The 18,978-nt window shown below is 40.4% G+C and overlaps 1 protein-coding gene across 15 annotated transcripts in view; it reads right to left on the bottom strand.

Annotated features, from left to right (window-relative positions):
* Positions 1-18,978, bottom strand: part of ARVCF (ARVCF delta catenin family member) — a 290,550-nt gene that overhangs the window by 60,477 nt on the left and 211,095 nt on the right. For all 15 annotated transcript variants that reach the window (XM_056338360.1, XM_056338421.1, XM_056338418.1 and 12 more), the window contains 2 exons: positions 17,795-18,294; positions 8,962-9,145 (listed from right to left, as the gene is read on the bottom strand). In XM_056338360.1, the coding sequence (XP_056194335.1) occupies positions 8,962-9,145; positions 17,795-18,294 (684 nt within the window). The remainder of the gene's footprint in view (positions 1-8,961; positions 9,146-17,794; positions 18,295-18,978) is intronic.

An 18,978-nucleotide genomic window follows, 5' to 3' on the forward strand; every position in this document is an offset into this window, starting at 1 on the left:
CTCACAAGTCTAATTTAAATACATTAGTTGTTCTATCCACCTGTTCTGTCAGAACCGTTGCTATAAAGACACCCTTCCACACCCATACTTGGCTTCACTACCAAGAAATCTTTATTTGGATGTCAGCCAAAGGAGACTGATAAATAATAGTTGCAGTAAATGTACTCTATTTCCTAGTGTATTTCTAGGTCTGAATGTCCCAAAGGAGGAATATACAACATTTTAAAATCATTCCATCATTTCATGCAGAAATCGAATGAATTCCATACTTCAGTTCACATGAAATACCAGAGAGTTTAATTGGTATTGAGCTCATTGTTCTGAAAATAAAAGAGAATAAGAAAGAAGCTGCCAGTGACACAAAGAGAGCCTGATCCAGGCAGTAGTGGTCAAAGAGCCCTGTACAACACAATGGAGTGTGGCAGCAGACAGCTGAATTGGAAATGAAGCAGGGAATATAGCAAAGAAAATAGGAAAAAGCCAAATTCCAAATGAAATAAACAGAAAGATAGAGGAGCTATACTGAAGCTATACTGAAGGTATTAAAGAGCAGCTGTTCAGCTGAGAAAAGGTGTGTATCAGATCTGGGCAGGAGATCCCACTGGAAATTGCTGCTCCACTTCAGCATTCACTTACCAGCTAGACCAAAGAGAGCAGCAGACGAGCAGCCTTGGTTGCCTTGCACGTAAAACCCTTCCAGCTATTTGAATAAAGGGATAGGTTTTGTTTAGTTGGTCAAATGCTTCTGAAGAGCTACCAAAATGCTACCAAAAGCCACCCCTGGAAAAGGACTTCACAAGCTGAGCCTGTGCTCCAGCCACGCTGGCACAGAGCAAGAGATCTAGAAAGCACACTGTCACGTGTCTCATATTCGTATCAGCACTGTCTGTAAGAGCTCCCTGCAATAAGCAGGAGTGTAACAGCCAGCAGTACAGTCTAACAAGGTACAGACGTCAAGTCCATCCTTTGCTGTTTGTGGCTTTCTACATTCAAAACATCATGTAATGCTTTTTCAGTAAAATGCTGACTGGTTACCTCCTGCATGACCTACTTGGAGGTCCTTAGCTTGCTCTCCTGTAATGCAAAACGATGCAGAAACACACTACACAAGAATTCCATGATGCCCAGCAGCTACTCAGCTCCCCTATTATTCCAGTCCCAGCTTGGAGGACACGCTAAGGGGCTCTGCTTGCTTTATCACACATGCTTGCTGCCATGTGGAAAGAATCTCAAAATAACAAAAAATGGGCTGTATTTATCTAATAAAGGATCATGGCTCACATGCCTTCCAAAGCAAACTATGTCCATTACAGTGACTGCAGTGAGCTTTGTTTCAGTCTTGCTCTTCTTCCCACCACAGCAACAGATGTTTTTGTAGATTCCCTTCACTGACAGCCAAGGGAGAAGGGACCTAGATTTGTTCCTAAGTAATGACAGGAGGCAATAAGCAAGTGCACAACTTTAAATTTATACTTCAGATTTGATTGCAAAGCATTAAGGTTGCATGTAACTAGGTTATGTCTCTGCTGCTAAAATCTATGCATAATTTATTTATATTACAAGCTAAACATCAGGAACTGTCAGGAGGAACCCTAACAGCTCCTTACTAGCACGAATTAAACGCTCTGCTCATCATATAAGCCCCAGGACAGCCATATGCTGTGATCCTGCACAGTATCAGTAAGCTAATTAAGAAACTGCCTTTGCTCACTCCTCTCTATTGTGTAGGTTTTTAATTCGAGTTGTTTTTTTTCCAGTCTGGGTTGGGCAGATAAGCTTCTCCCATTTCCATGTTCCTTGCTGCTACCAAAGTGAAGACTTACAGGCAAATTTTTGTTCAGTTTTCATCTCTTTCTAAAACTATTCCTTTGCTGAAATTCCAGTTCACAAGTACCTGTTGCACAACAAAACACTGAAGTATCGTTGGCTCCAGTTTCGGGAGCAGCAACCTCCCCAGAGCTGTACCCAGTATGAAGACACTACAAGTACACCAGCCTCCAGGTACGGTGGGTGGGTGGGCACAGATGTGGCAGCACCTGCCCTCATCTCCTCTGGCTGGGACAGGGAAGCATTCAGCTTTTTAAGAAGTCCTACCAGGCCTCCGCGGTTAAACAACTGCCCTGCAACAGCAAACAAAAGGGCTACTTGAACTATGACTGGGAACACACCGATTAAGGGGAAAACTCAAACAAATGACTTTGTCAGTCTTTTTAGGAGTGGGGGAGAAATGTAGCTGCTGCAAGCAGGGCTCTGTACTAATGCTTGGCTCATCTCATGAAGCTCAATTACCAATTTGCTGCTGATAAAAAAGAGCACCTGAGAAGTCACATTTATGTATCTTCTCTGTCTTGCGACGCTTCAATAAGCAAAGCTCCCCTGACACCAAGGGCAGCTGGGCTGGCAGTACTGTGGCAGCATCACCTGAGCTTCACCTCCTGCGTCCTGCTCTTCACTAGACAGCACTTCCAGGTCAAAGATTTGTACTCAAGTGCCTTCTTACTTCAGTCAGATGGAGATAAAAGGCTGCCTCAAGTACATGATAGTGCAGGTAGGACAAATATTATGTGACTGTCACCATTACTATTACCATGCCTGCAGGGTTTAAAGATGGATAGAGCTTGAAGGCAATTCACTTTGAAAACTCTAATTCCCAAGCACTTTTCTTCAGAGAAAAGCCATACATTAATCATTAATAAGAAAGGAGGGCATAAGCATCTGGCTTTCACAGCCTTTCTTCTCTCCTTTCCTCAAATTCAGCATGCAGAGATGGAAAGAAAAAATGGACACACCAGTATCACTGATACAGTCGTTTTCAGGGTGCAGGAGAGAACTTTTCTGCCAAGACTATAGATTCTGTTTGACTAAAAGCTTCTTTACCTTCATGTGCCTCTCAGACACACACACTTGTGCTACAAGCGGTGACTGCTGTAGGTGTTTGCACACACACACATATATATATGCACAAGTATATAAAGACATTGGGACTTGAGGAATGAGTCCATTACCATTAAGCAGTGTTACATATATATGCCCGAAGCACTGTAAGTTACATCTGCAGGACAAGATGTACATGCACGTCCTTAATGCTCTGTCCCCCTCAGCAAAAGGCTTAAAACATTCTCATAGAAAAACTCTATTTGGCACATCCTAAGTATTAATGATTTACCACCGAACGCCTGCAGCCTTCTTTCCTCTGAAGTACGTAAAAGTCATAGGAGCCTGCAGACACTTACACATAACTTCTCATCCTGGTGGAGTTTGTAGCTCTGAATCTACCAACTCCTTATCTCATTTCTTCAAACACTGTATCTCTTCTTTACCATCAAACTCCTAGGTTTTCATTCCATGGGACCAAACTCTTAGTCTATACCTACAGGAGGTGCTAATTCCCAGCTGTAGTCTCTAGGATCAACCACTCCAAAAATCCTTGAGCTATTGCCATACACCAGCTTCAGGGGAAGGGAAGGACAGAGGTGCCAATCCCACATTAAAGACAGGAATGTGAAGATGAGTGACTGAAGTCCAGATCCACCCAGGCACTCAAGAACCTGAATCTCACCAAAACCAGAATGAGGTACGGCTATTACAAATTAAACCACAAAAAGGTTTATACCATTAATCACGCCTGTAATTATGTCAGAACAGTAGTAGAACAGCCATTAAAGCCACACTTCTCAAGTCTCTTGTCACAGCTCTAGCCACCAGGCTGTCCATTCTCTTCTCAGGAGCTGATGTTGGACAAGCTGTTCTGTGCAATTTTGATCTGAAGAAAGCATGTTTTTAGTGGAAGTCAAGTGGGTGCAGTTTGTTTGTGTTCATACACCCACGGCCAGGTCTCTGAACCCTGAGGCTATTTGTGAATGCAAATTTCTGTGTACTTGGAGAATTGACAAGAAATGCTGCAACTACAGATGGTACCCTGGAAAAAGGAGCACTTCGCATCTGTTTGCTATGCAAATTAATTCCTTTAACATTTGTTGACAGCAGGTCAGTTTAGCACAGGAATCAGGGTAGAAAGTTAGCAATTTAGGAACTAAGTTCTACTCTGTCCTCTTAGAAGTGAAAAAATCCAAGGGAGAATTAAAAGTAATTAGGCAGAAAACAGCAATTAAGCCCAGAATGAATTTCATTTTTAAACCACTAAAATCCTTGCTGCTTCCAGAGAACTAGGAATTATGGTAGGTACCTACACAGAAAAGAAAAAAGATAATGTGACTGCAGCAGTGCTCTCTGACCCACAGATGTGGCACTTCCCCTCTAAAGCAGGGAAGCACCTTAGGAGAAACACGGAGACACAGTGAAGGTCCCTGGTGCTGCCTGGGTGCATGTGACCGAGCCTTAAGTGCCATCAATCCCGCAAGCAACTGAACTTGTACTCTTCTAAAGCACCTTAGTGTCTGGGTCAGAGTTGTAGGAAGGATCATGAAATGGCCTTGTTAAGATGCACCAAATCATTACATTATTTAAACTGGAGGAAAGTACAATTTAAAAATGAATGCTTTTAGATCGTAAATCCCAGTAGGGATTTAGGGGCTTAAAGAAAAATAAAAAGACAGTAACTAGAAGAGACATTCTCCACAAACCTAAAAGAATAAAATACAATGGGAAGACATGAAACTTGCACTCCGAATGAAATAAAGGAACATCTGTGCACCTTTAATGATTCTCCTAGCAAATGGCTTCCTTACTTCTTCCCCAAGCCTACTTTTCCATAACCAAAAAATCCACTTAATTTCAATAAATCAATCTTTTTTTTTTGTTCCTTACTGCTCCTTTCCAGACTTCCACCGTACCCATTTCCCTCAATCAGTCTAACAGGCTATACAAATACCTCTATTTTATAAAATTACACCCAAGGTAGCATCTATCACAAGGCTCGTGACCAATTTAATTAGTAAAATAATTACAGATATTGCAAATCCATTCATCGTACTGGGTCCGCCTCTAGAAGCAAAACACAGCAAAGTAAGAGGAAACACCTTTTTCCTGATCTCAGGATGAGAATGGAGACAAAATTACCATCATCCGCACTAGTTCCTTCAGTTTTCTTGTGGTTCTTGGTAAAGATTATAGAAAAAGCATGCAATAAATTTCATTATCAGATCATAGTTTGCAAACTGGCTGTGCTGCCAAGTCTTTATTTTGCAAAGGGGAATACAGGATTCCCAAAACATTTCTTTGAAATGAGCTTTTGGCACGTCAAAAAAGACTGGGATGACATTAAGAACTTACTCCTTGTATTCCAGATGATACTAGCATGCAAAAGATGCTTACAATGGCCACCACCATCAGAGAAAGCTTGATTTAGAAGGAGCCCTTAAAATAAACACTGGCCTCCAAAGTCGATATAAACCTTAACCAGTTGCCTTTTTTTCCTTTGATTCTTACTGGCTATGTATACATTGTCAGTTAGCTATGGTAGTTTGGTATGGACATCAATAAGTGTCACAGGTGATCCCAGAGTTATTTAACTCATGGTGAAAGAGAGAGCAGTATCTGAATGGCCACCTTTATGATAACAAACTTTGCACAGTTTCTCCGATTTCTAGCTTGCAAACGCTGGAAACTGAGGTCCAATGTTACTCCGTATCACACACAGGGCTTTCTCAAACAGCAGCTCAGACAGATACATTTCTGAGTGCAAGCCCTTTGGTCATATAGTCTAAAATTAACACCAAGTATCACAGATGGATTTTTGTTACTTCAGGAAGTGGGCAGAAATCAGGGCTATACAAAGTCAGAAAGCTACCTTACCTTTAGGTAAGGGGCAAAAGACTGCACGGATCATGCCTCTTATCTTGCACATTCCCTAGTAAAGCAACTCTGGTGCAGGTACAGATGTCTGCTAAGATATTGGCCCCAGTTACTGACCCCTCTGCTAAAGCATCCTACATATACTCGCAGCAGGACATATCTGTGCTGCTAATGCCAGCTGTTAATCCACCCTTAGGCACACGCAGGCCAAGCTGACCACACATGTTACAACTCACCCTGCCCTACTCAGATCTGGATGTACGTCAGCACCCTAACACCCAAAGTGACAAGGGAGAGAGATTTACAAATTACACAGGGGAAACAAGAGCATTATTGACAAGACAAGACTGAAAAGGAAACTGGGATGGATCAGGATTTGAAGAAGAGGTAAAGGCAAATAAGTATTGGTTAGGGGGTTGTTTTGTTTTGTTTTTTAAAATTACTTGGTTTCAATTATTTTGAAATAAGTGTTTTCAATGCTCTACATTATCAAAGGAGAGACCTAGATTAAGAACCAAGTGAAGATGAGAAAGCAGTGTAAAAAAAAATAAAGGGCAAACAGTTCACGCTGTGAATCACAGTTTGTTTCAAACTCGCCCACATCTGTTGATAAACTTCATTAACTGAAAAAATGATACTGAAATGAATGTTGACTTGCATGCATGTCTGTCTTCTGCTTAGATACCTAAACTGCAAGGACATCCGAAACCTCAGAAGTTCAAAGATTCTCTCAGTTTTTTAGAAGACCACGCAGCACACACCTAAGGCTCACCTCCAAAGGGGACAAAGGAGGCTGGCACACCATCAGGAAGACTAACCTCCCAATTAAATATCAAATTGGGGAACAGTCTGTGGTCTGCAATAAGCTCCATTCCTGGAAAATTGAATTTCCAGGACCAGCTACTGTGTCAACAACAAAAGAGCCGGCAAAGAGGTTTTTAAAACACGGACGTCTGTCAGTCAGATGGCTGCAACAATTTATTCTCTGCTGGTGTTAACCATCTTTATCTTGTTGGTGCTTTTAAGGATGAGCTGAAGAGGATTTAAACAAACAACACAAAATGATTTCCAGCAGTACTAATGGTAATTACTTTTGATATGTCCATTTTTCTCCCTAGATCTGGAAGTGCTCTACAAAAGATAGGTGGTATCCCTGACATTGTAACCAGAATTACAAGCAACGGAAAGACAGCTCAGATCTCACCTACTCCTGCATTTTTTCTGTTGTCCTGGAGTCACTTTATCTCATTGCAAGAAGTAAGGAGACAGCAAGACAATTCTCCCTCCTTTCAAGGCAAGGGGTTCCTCTCCCCGTGGCACAACAAAGACACCTGGACAAACTACCTTTTCCAGATTACCATTCCCTGCTTACCTGCCATCACATCTCCATTTACCTTCACCAACTACTTGCAAGTATGAAATCACCTTGCCCCACACCCGACTGAAGCTTCAAATTTTCCACAAGGAAACACATAGTCCCACCTGACTGCAACAGCAGAGACTATACATGAAAAAACTGAAATACGTTTCCCCACTTCAACAACAGAAGCAGTCACTCTTCACTGGCTGCTGTCCTGATGCATTTGAAGCGCATCAGGACCACTTTTAACTACAAAAAGTTCAAATTTTCTACTCAACATCTCTCAGTACTACTATGCTCCATACCACTCTTCATTAGCCTTAAGAACACAGGGTCTGAAGTGACACAAGCTTTTTCATGTCCCATAAAACCAGTACCTTGCTTTGAAATAAAAAAAAAAAACAACCAACAACCAACCAAAAAAACCCCAAAGCTATCTTGGAATGTAGAAGTTCAAGTAGATCCACACACCAATAAAAAGTTATGATGTGCATTACGTTACTCTACTAATGATTAATTTATTGTCTACACTTACTGAAGAATCTCATATTCCTTCAGATAATCCTCCTCCCCCTACCCCTGACTAATTTCCTCTTGCAAAACACCATTAGAAAATGAGACGCTAGCAAGTAAAAACCTGTGATGTCTGGAGCCTACTTAAAAGGACCTTAGTTTCCAGTGGGACTGCAAATGATTTCAGAAATGGGCCCTTTCAGAACACTTTTCATTACTTACTTTACTTGTGAAATGACTCAGGGGAATAGTTACTGCCATTTAGAGACCACAAGTCCAAGAAACAGAAATGAATCAACTTCTGAAGATGCATTAATCAGTAGAAGTCTGACAGAAGTATACTTCAGAGCAACAGAAATTATGATGCCAAATCTTTATTACTTTTATTCAAACTAATTGACGACTTCATAATGCTGAAGGCTAACAGGGCATCTCCACTATCTTCTCTCAAAGAAAAGCAAAATGAAAAGAGACTCTATTTAGGGAACACTGGGTCTTCAGGTTTTTCAGATTGCATTAGGACTCCTCTGGACTCCAGCTTCCAGCATGTACTGTCCTACTCTCAAGGTGCTCTCAGAAATGTAAATACAAATTCTTAACCAGAAAAGGCTCCTTTGCAAGCAATATTAGAAATTGGTTCCTAAATGGGTCAGTAGTTCAGGTTCTTAACTAATTTCCCACAGGTCCTTAGTCACTTCAGCTTAAAATAGGAGTGTGCCCATAAAAGTGTTTGTGGCTGAAACTAGATCCGTGTTTCAGGCTCAGTGTAATTCCACAAAATCAGCTCCCCAGCATCTGCAAATAAATGCCTTTTGATAGGAGAAGGCCTAAAACCAAGAAGGGACTGGTTTGAAAACACACTTTTCAAATAAATAAAAACTGTGCCATCAAAGGAAGCAGAGAAGGTACTCAAAATTTGTAGAAACAGCCCACTGATCACAGTACAATAGACAAATGAAAGCATGATTCTCAGCAGTTGTGGCACAGTTTGCATTGCAAAATGCTGGTTTTGTATGTAGCTTGGCAGTTAGCCTTCCCTGGGTCACTCTCCTTCATATCACACACCACCCTATACAGATCCACTCCCCCTAATCTGGATAAATGACCTCCTCTTCACACTGACCCCACTGGACAGACCTACATTGACAAGTCCTACAACAACAGAGTCTGTGGCAGGCAAATACCTCCAAGCACTAATATTGTGGCCCCTGAAATGGAGACATTCTGCAAAAATGAAAGATATATGATACTTAATTTCACATCAAAATAATTCTATCAGATTCCTAAACACAGGACGTGGTAAACAGATAAAATATTCCACACTCCTGCCTTACCGTAAGCACCCAGAAGTGTTCTTGAAGACAGTTGTCCACTCAGCATCACGAGGCTTGGAGTCCTCATTTGGCTCACTCTCCCAACCTGAATGGGGTATAATCACCTCGTTGGTAAGTGTCTGCAGACCATGGTTGATGATGACCATCTTCAGGGGCTCATAGGATGATAAGTTCCACAGGGTACCTGCAGGGGAAACAGTGATTATGAAATAACAAGAGAACAACTTTAAAATCTCTAGATTAAACAGAATCGCTAGATTTACAGTATATCACTAGAAGGTTTAGTCATAAAACTAAAAGGCAAACCCACTTGATGAGATGCCAGACTAACACACAGCTTAGGGGAATTTCCACAGTTGCTGCAACAGAAACATTTTCCAAAGCAAGGAGGCACTTTTATGAAGACATGGATATTGCTGAAGTAATCAAGTCTTACAACAGAGCCATAAAAGTGATGTGCTATTTGAGATTAATAGGACTTTTCTGCTATACACAAATTTTTTACACTTTTAAGTCTAGCTATGCTTCAAGAAGTAAAAATTCATCCAGTGCAGCAGACAAGTATAGTGAGCAAGTCTTAAAAATGAGGATGAATTTATGGGGGATCATTGATCTTACGCTTACCCTCTGCACAGGAGAATATTTCAGCCAAGACTCCTCTATTATTTACTTCCACATTTTCCTGTCACAGGCAGTAACTGTGTTCAAATCACCTGCTGCCACAAACGTATGATGCCTTGAAGAAGCTGAGAACCAAAACTTCTCTATCTTTCCATTTTTACCTCAATTATGAGACAAAGTAGACAGGAGCCAAACATCAAAACAACATTACAGAACAGTCTTACAACTGTAAAAATACCCAGTCTTAGATAAGCGATACAACTTGTCAGCAGACCTGTAGCAGTCCCCTAACAGTAATTGCTCATTAGCTTAGGTCTGAAACAGGACATTCACTTCAGAGACCATTTCTGCATTTGCTCAGCCTGGTAACAAACTTGGAAGGAGCCAAATGCACACTTTTGATATCCAAGGGAAAGCGTGAAGACTGGCAAAATTTCAGACACTGAATAGAAAAGCCAGATTCCCCCGCACACACAGGAAACCTTTTCTAAGTGGATACTGTAACAACCTGAGGCTCTCTGGGTTACTACAGCTGTGAATCTGTGCATGTGACAGTGCAAGCTGTGGACACTCACGTGTTATCTAATAAAAACCACAAAAGAACAACCAAGGTAAGCCTTTTGTTTCCGTCCCTTTCAACCATTCCGTGTTTAAAACCTGCAATTGTCAAACTTTAAAAATGACTGGAAAAAGGTTTTGGATCTGTTACTGTTGTCACACAGCCTAACACACACACACACACTTGCTGGAGCCTGCCAGTCAATGGAAAGCACGTAGCAGGGAGGGACGCAGCAGTGATGCAGCGTGCCGCGGAGACCTGCACAGCCACCACGGCTGCCGGGGAAGAAGTGAAGGCAGCGCTCTCATGGGAGACCTCCCTTGCACTCAGGCTTTAACTGCTGCAAGTCACAAGTGTCAAATGCCAAATATCCTGGTTTAATATCAGAGTATTATCCATACAGGGTCATGACAGGTGCCAGGTCAGAACGGGAATTTACCTCCATTTGAGCAGTGACTGGCACTTACAGGATAACCACAAAGGCTGATGATTAGCAGGCCCTCAGAAGCCAATTGCTATGCTGTCTCCTATTCAAAGTGATCTTCACAAAATCCAGGCATCTCTTCAGCCTTAGGAGACCGTATTAGTTAATAAAAAACCACTAAGGCAGACAACAGAATGAACACAGTAATGTTTCTTTCAGTCTTTTTCTAAAACTATACAAAAATATTGCTCTTTTGGCCTACTGCCCTTGCCATCCATTAACACCACACTGTATGAGATTTTTATAACTTATTTTTTTTTAGCTTTCCAACAAGACTGTATAGGTGAAATATGAATTAATTTTCTCTTTGTACCCATTCCAATAAATCACCCTTCATCGTTGCAAAACCCTAAACAACAGACAATAAGAAAAAACCCCAAACCAAGCAGAAAACGTTAAGTGGCCCCATTCTGTTATGGAAGAAAGCCTTTACTTCTCATAACCAACTGGCTCAAAAATACAGATCAAACAAGAAACAAAACGCAACTCAATATTTATAATAAAGACTATGAAAAACTGATGTATAGGCTACCCTATTAATTTTATATACTTCACTAGACAGTCTTTCTTTCAGTTATTGCACACCAACTGCTTATGCATATCAAATATAAAAATAATAATTACAATTAAATCCCTAACTGGCTCAGTACTTCTAAATTCAAATACAAAATCCAAACATCCAGCGCTGAATGAAATGGATACATCCCAGGAAATTACACAGGGTAATCATCTCTGGAGCAAACCTAGATCCAAACTGAGAACGGGGGTGCAGAATACCCTGCTTATGTCAGGGTTTCCTCAGAGTATCATAAATGGAGCACTTGGCACTTGCAGCCATCAAAACTCACACTATTAGGAAAAGATGGCATCAACTGAGGAACCTCGTACAGCATTTGTGAGGATCCTGCATTTGTGTTCTCTTGAAACTGCAAAACATTGCAACTGGAAACAACACAGAGGATTAAAACCATCTGTACATAGAAGAGCTCAGTTTTAAAATCTGACTGCCCTTCAGAACTCTTTACTTAAATGCACATACTACTTTTACATCTGAAATCAAATTCTGCCTTTTCCCCTTTCCTGGAGGAGTGACGTAACGTGTTATCTGTCTAGTAAAACTGCAAAGGCAAATTTCACTGCTTAAGAAGAATCAGGGAAACACATCATTACAAAGACAAAGATTTACTATATGATTTCTAAGATCTCTAATATTACAGGATTGTACAAAAGTTTTCTAGTGCTCAAATCTTTTGTTTGTTTTAAGAGGTAGAGATTTGTGTCTAGATTTCAATACCTTCAACCCCAATGTTTAAAATAAAATCATCAGCTTTAAACTCCCTCTTCGATAGTCTCATTCACCAACAGTTCTTTCAATAGACTAAATGCAACTGGGATTAGATAGTATTCTAACTGGATTGCAACACAGAAAACAGCACTAACCTGCCAATCTACCACACACATCAGCTTTGCTGATGCTGGTAACCCCATCCAGACCGAGAGAACTACCTGCCTCCACAAAAGGATCTCTTGTACATACTCATCCGGAATTTTTTTCGTAAGAGGTTGACTGCAATTTATGCAATAAACCATTTCAGGCAAGCATTCTGACTGTCGATCTCATTGAGTGGCTACCGGACAACAGGAACTGAATTAAACAGAATGCCTTTCCCCCATCCTCTCTGAAGAAAGAAACACAACAATTTACAAGCTTTTCAATTTGTCATCTGCCTCCCATCTTTCAAATGTTTCACAGAAAAAAACCCAAACTGCGAAGAATAAAAGACAGTCTTACCATAGGAAAAGCACACTCTTCAAATTATTCAAAAATGTCAAACCACTTGTTTGTAATATTCTCCTTGACGCTTGCACGAGGAAAACAAAAAAATTCCTCTGTTGAACAGCATTAATTGAAAGAAAATGCACCACACTTAACAGAAAGGTACCCTAAAATAAACAGGGATCAGGGAATCTTGTGGTTCCAAAGACAAGAGAAAAAAATTCAGATTCAAGATTGACTTCATGGGGAAAATATACCACAAGAAAGGATACAGAAAATAAACAGTGAAATACATTTTTCTTATTCAAAATTATGAAACAAAAAGGTTGAAATCCCAGCACTGTTTCAGCTGTTGAGAAAGCAAATTCCATAGCAAAGACACCACTAGTGACAGCCACAGAAAAAAACAGAAGTGAACAAATTCAGATCAGACTGTAGGTTTTAGCAGTATGAAGTATGAGTAAAAAACCCATCCCTGTAAATTTTACATCCGTCTTTAAAAATCATTCTCTATTAGCATAACACACTAATGATCCAACAAGCTAGAAACACTGTTTTTAAAACCTTAGGTTTAATCAAGTCAAATGAATAGCACTCAAGAGAAATCTAGTCACCAACACAGCATAAGGGAAATGAAGTTACCTGAATTTTCAATGCTCTTTCACTACGAGTATTGGCCTTTTCAAGCACAGATTGCATGAATTTTAGGACTAGAGAAAGACAATGAACTATTGCTTTTCAGAAGATGATCGCCGTCAGGATCAATCTTTATTCATAAATACTATTTGTAATATATACTTCTAACTATAACCATTACCTCTACTCTTTCAGCATCTTAAGCAGGGAGCACAGTTACAAGTTTTTATTTCAAAAGTACTGATTGTTGTAAAAATACATTAAAAATCACTGTAAGCTATAAACATAGCTATATGTTTTATGTAATGCTAAGACCGAGTAGGGCCAAAATCATTTTCCTAAATCTCCACCTCCTCGGAGCTGTGGGAAGATTTCTAAAGAAATTGTGGCAGAACACAGACATGCTGTTATCTTCTCCAATCCAAGGGAAATCTCTTCCTGCTGTGCACACTTACTTGCAAAAATCCAATGTCACCAAGCAATTAGAAGAAGCTTTTTAATTCTTTATCTATGGTCCATATCAAGTAATTTATAATTTGGAAAAATAAAACACGCTGCATTATATTCACTGAGGATGACTTGTCAGTCCTGTATACATTTCTTCCACAGACTCATTTCTATCATTTAAAGTCCTGAAGATGGAAGCTGGGCTTCTTCAAGTTAGGTTGTGGTCAAGTTGAGAACCTCATATGAACTACTGTTTCACAGAATACACCATGAAAAGGGACCTTCTTCTGACAAGCCTTCTAACAGAAAATGGAGGGAGGAAGCTCACAAAGTTCAAGGCAGCATGGTACTTCAATGAGAAGTTGGTGTCTGATCAGCCAACAGGATCTTAGGATACATAAATCCCATGAGATTTGAATTCTGAGCAAGCTGATCAATCTGCAAGTTTCTGTTGTAGTATTAGATCAAAATACTTCCTCTGCAGAGCATTCTGAAGGTCAGTCATTTTTCAATTAAAACCAGTTCGGCAACATATAGTAACAGAAAAATCACATTCTGCATGACTTAAAATCAGTGCAATGTCATTAAACAACAAAATTACTTGCAATATTCTCCCAAAGACCAAAATTATTCATTAAAGCTAACAACTTCTGATTGCTTTTTCAAATAATGTAACAGAATTTTGGTCTTGCATATCTGATGGGAACATTTCCTCCACAAAAAAACATTACAGCTCAAGATAAAGCTTTTGCAGCTTTCCCAATCAGAATAGATTTAATTCCTTACCACCTTAATCCTCATTTATCTCAATTTCTCAAGAAAATGATCCACTGAAAGTTCAGCAATAAAGTTTCAAGAAAAGAGATGCAAGAAGAATGTTGTGGAATATTTCTCATCACAACTCTACTCATGATTTATTTACAGGTTCTCTAACAGTTAAATCAGGCTTTTCTCAGTGCAGTAGATGGGAGGTATTTTGTAACTCCACACTTTAAAAAAGAACAAAAAGTGAGATCTGTGGTATTTAATGAACGTATCTTGAGTTTTAAAGGTGGTTTTTGTTGTTGTTTTTTTACACACCTCACATCTGTCTTAACTGGAGGAACATCGTGTTTTCATGACATTTGCAGATATATCAAGAATGTCTGGTAAAACAGAGATGGCATTAACCTAGAGAAGATTTTCAAATTCTGCTATAACCAGTGCTATCTGAAAGAAAAAAGCTGCAGACTTGCTTAATCTGGCAGCAGTGTTTTATCAGTATGCTCAGCCTGCTTCCAAAATTGCATGTCAACACGTTTAACTAACCTGTGCTCTTCAAAACCCGTATTCTGGGGAGCAGTCAAGTGAACACACTTCTGACACATCCAAGTCTCACCGATTCAGTGCTGTGTGAAACATATATGATTCCCCCCTCATGCTCCCTTGCTACTGCGCCTACCTCTTCGGCATTTTTAACATATTGGTGTGGCTTTTTTCCCACTCCATTAACCCCCTGACCAGACCCCAGCTGGCTGGCCTGATTCATACTGTTCTGGACAGCTGTGGCTGCTGCATCAGATCACCAAGTAAATAAAGAGACCACGGAGCTGTACTACAGCCAAGGACTGACTCCCAAATTAGACAAGGATGATGCTCTCTTTTGCCAGAAAGCACCCTCTCCAGCTGTAGATAATGAGTCTTACTGTATGCTCCCATGTACCTGCTGCCCTGCAGGCTGGTAGTGTCCCACACCCAGAGAAGCAAAACTTCAAGACTTGGAGTGCTTTTGAATTCAGACATCTGAATTATTCAAATTTCTTTAAAATACTGAAGTGTCTTTAGAAAGCAGGATAATTATTCATCCACATCTGAGTTGTCCAGCTGATGATTACTATTCAGCTTTTGAAAAGCAGCCAGTGTTGAGTTAAAGAAATGTTAAACCACAGAAAAGTCCATGTGTCATACCAAACTTGAATTTGCAGCCTGTTGAAAGCAAGCACCCTTGCATGCTGTTGTTGCCTTTTCTCCAACCCCCACCCCCCCTTTGTTTTTTTTTGCATTGTTGCAGAAGCCCCCAGAGATTTCACTTCAGACAGACTAAAAAAATTTCATGGCAAAGGCAGACTTCGGTTTATCATTAGAGAAAAGTACCTGGACAGGAAGCCAAGATTTCTACCATGAGAGCATCAGAACTACAAACTGAATTTTTGAGGCTACAAAACAGTCCTTTTGTGGCAGCCCTTTGAATGCTTGGAGCTTGAACGCTCCCTTTGCACTTCAAGTTGGCTCTTGTTTCTTTCTGCTGACTTTTGGAGATCATTTTTCAAATGGACAATTCCACATTATCAGCCGAGGCTTTGAACGCTGACTGCAAGTCCACCAGCATCAGTCACAGGGGCATTGCTGGAATACTCTTGCCTTCTATATTGATGCTTGAATGTCTCACACCGGATCTGGTGATATCATTTTAGAAGTGGAATGAAATTATTCCTGGTTAGGTGCAGATTAAATGCACATCATCTGTTACTGGGCATCTGTTTAGATTAATGCCCTCAGTATTCCTGGTGTTTCTCAGTAAGGGGAAATAAAGAGCTTTAAATAGCAAAACCCAAAGTGGAATAAAAATACTACATTTAATTAGCAGCAGCTACTGTCAAATAGAATGCATTTGAACTGTAAAACTAATTAATCAACAGGAAATCAAAGCAATCGCCATTTAGAGTGAAAAGGGAAAACATCCAGTTTGTTTTTGCCATTTCAAAAGTGACTGATTACCACTTAGCATTATAATAATATTCCTTCACAGTAAATTATAGACTGGCTTCTTCTTCCTTGAATCTAAAGAAATAAATTTATTCCTTTTCAGCACTCCAGAAGTGAGTTTTGAGTAAACTGGAACAGTAGACAAATATATTCTTTATTTTTTTTTAAAAAAAATTAAGTCAGCCATCCTACTAAATGAGTGCAACAAATGGAATATAAATACTACCTACAGAGTTTCCATCTGAAGAGACAAAGCACAGAGAGCAATGAAAGCTCAACCAACACACGCTACTTAGAGGATCTCTGACAAAACAGCCAGCTGTCCTTTACCAGCTCGCTGGAAAAGGACTGGAAAAATACCCTGCTAGTTTCTACACTGTATATTTAGACCTCGTTTGCTAAATATCCTATAATGGCCGGGGTTCTTACAGCTGGAACACCCAGGTCACTGTTCATCTCGGAGAATCATGATTACCAGTAAAAACTTGGAGAGCTGCTGTAATTCTAAAATTGCCTCAAACAAATTATGATGTTTGCTTCTAATGGCTTAATCCATGTTTGCAGTAGGGTCTGCCTGGAGAATCCAACACTGATAAGGTAGCTAAACAGTTTCAGCCTTGGACACATCTTTGTACTCACAAAACTTTCTGAAAAATTCTGTTCTGGCATGGAAATTCATTGCAACTGCCCTGGTCTCCATTCAAACATCCCCTGCTGCTTCTGAGAAGGGAACGGGAAATCCATTTCACTCCTCATGAGTTATGGGAGACTGAAGAACAATATATTTCTTCTTAGTTTAAGGACTGACTTACTTTTCCACCCTTTTCCACTTAATGGCTGAACTTTGAAACTTGGCATATACTTTATTACTCTTTTTGGAAGATGTCCAAGACTAAGTTCAAATAAAAAACAGGTTGAATAACGGAGTTATAAGTGATGGAAAACTCCCTGCAAAGTGTGCACAAACTCAGTGATTTTGAAATGTAATTCTCCCTTTTCTGATTATTGCAACAAGGAAACCCCATGTCCAGAGCATCTCACCTGTAGACTCTACACTCCTTAAAATGTGAGATTTCCAGGATGGCACAGACACAGAGCCTGAGGAGACCTGCTGTTCTATCAATAAGAAGGAGTGGGAACATGCAGCAGGATTGTTTTATAAGAGATTAACAAGGAAAGTTTGAGATTAGCATATCTTACCTCATGATTGTAACATGCTGAGGGCAAGCACACTACAAATTACCTGTCAGTGAAGTTGCTATAACTCATTTCAGCTTCAGTAACTCAACCACATGTAGTTGCATGCTACATCCAAGAAGCACCATCCATCTCTCCGCAGCCAGGGAAATCCGAGTGTGCAATATACTCAGCCAATCTTGATTTCCTCCTGACGGGCATGTTTGCCTTAGGCTTTCTCACACCACAAACACAGTGCAGCTAAAGAAACAGCTGCAGCCAGTGATCTAAATTCTCCTTCGATGCTTTAACCTTCAGAAATTGTTGTTCCTAAAGCTGAGAGGACTCCTCTACAGAATAATTCATTAAAGAAACCACAGACACTGACCTGTAATTAGCTCTCTGACTTCCATGTCATTTGTTTTTCTTAACAGTCTGATCAATGCGGGGATCCCATCACAGTTCTTTATAGCCACCTTGTTTTCATTATCCTTCCCATAGGAGATGTTTCTGAGAGCCCCACAGGCTTTACGATGCACCTCCGGCTTCGGATGATCAAGCAGGCCCACCAAGATGGGTATCCCTTTCAGGTGCCTCACGTCCTTTTTGATTTTATCATTCTCATAGCACAAGTGCTGCAAGTAGGCTGCGGCGTTAGACTTGACTGGATCAATAGGGTGGCTGAGCATGGCAATTACTTCAGGGAGGTCAGGGTCCCTCCACCTGGGGTCTTTACGAATGCTGTCAATAGAGGGGGAGCGCTTCCCCAAACGGTCAATACTAGCCATGCTTCCTCTCTCTGGCTGTGCCAGTGGTGCTGCGTAGCCACCATGAAGGTAAGGTATCCTCTCTTCAACCACCTCCGTCTCGATGGGGTCATCGTAGCCCCTGTAAGAAGCAACAGTCCCAAGAGAAAGAAAGGGGGAGGGGGGGAAAAAAAGCACATTTAAACACTCTGTACCTCTGAGTCAGTATGGAGATTCCAGCTATGAGCAAACCTTTTAAATCCCAAACATCATTAGGGGTTGCGTATTTACACTTTCAAATAATTTGTTTGTAGTAATTTGAAAATTAACCATAGCTGAGTACCCAGCAGTGATGGGGCTACAGCACAGTTTTGTTTGGCTAGTGATGAAGCGATGACAGAACTGCAAGTCAAACAGATTGCTTTCATTTTGGTCACTTAGCAAAACAATTATGATGGGAATTTAGCAGGAAACACTGAACTTCATTAATACCACTACTTCTGCAACAAACCCAAACTCTAATTAAAGGCATTCAAGGCCTGGACAGAGATGACAGACACTTTTCAGCAAGTCTTGAGAAGTTCCACTACATTTCCACATTGATGCTCATACAAGTATACTGTATACAAAACAATGTCAAAGATGATGGAAAACCTAAGTCCTGAACCCAAGCATGTAATAAAAGTCTTATATTGTACAGAATCATTTGGAATGCAGATTAGAGGCTGATGGTCAAGAGACCTGGGTCCAACTTTTAACACCAGAGTAGTTTGCTGGACATCCAAAATAGGTGCCATACTCTGAGCTTTCCTTCGCAGATCAGCAA

Source organism: Falco biarmicus, chromosome 1 (assembly GCF_023638135.1).
Source record: "Falco biarmicus isolate bFalBia1 chromosome 1, bFalBia1.pri, whole genome shotgun sequence".
NCBI classification, from domain to species: Eukaryota; Metazoa; Chordata; class Aves; order Falconiformes; family Falconidae; genus Falco; species Falco biarmicus.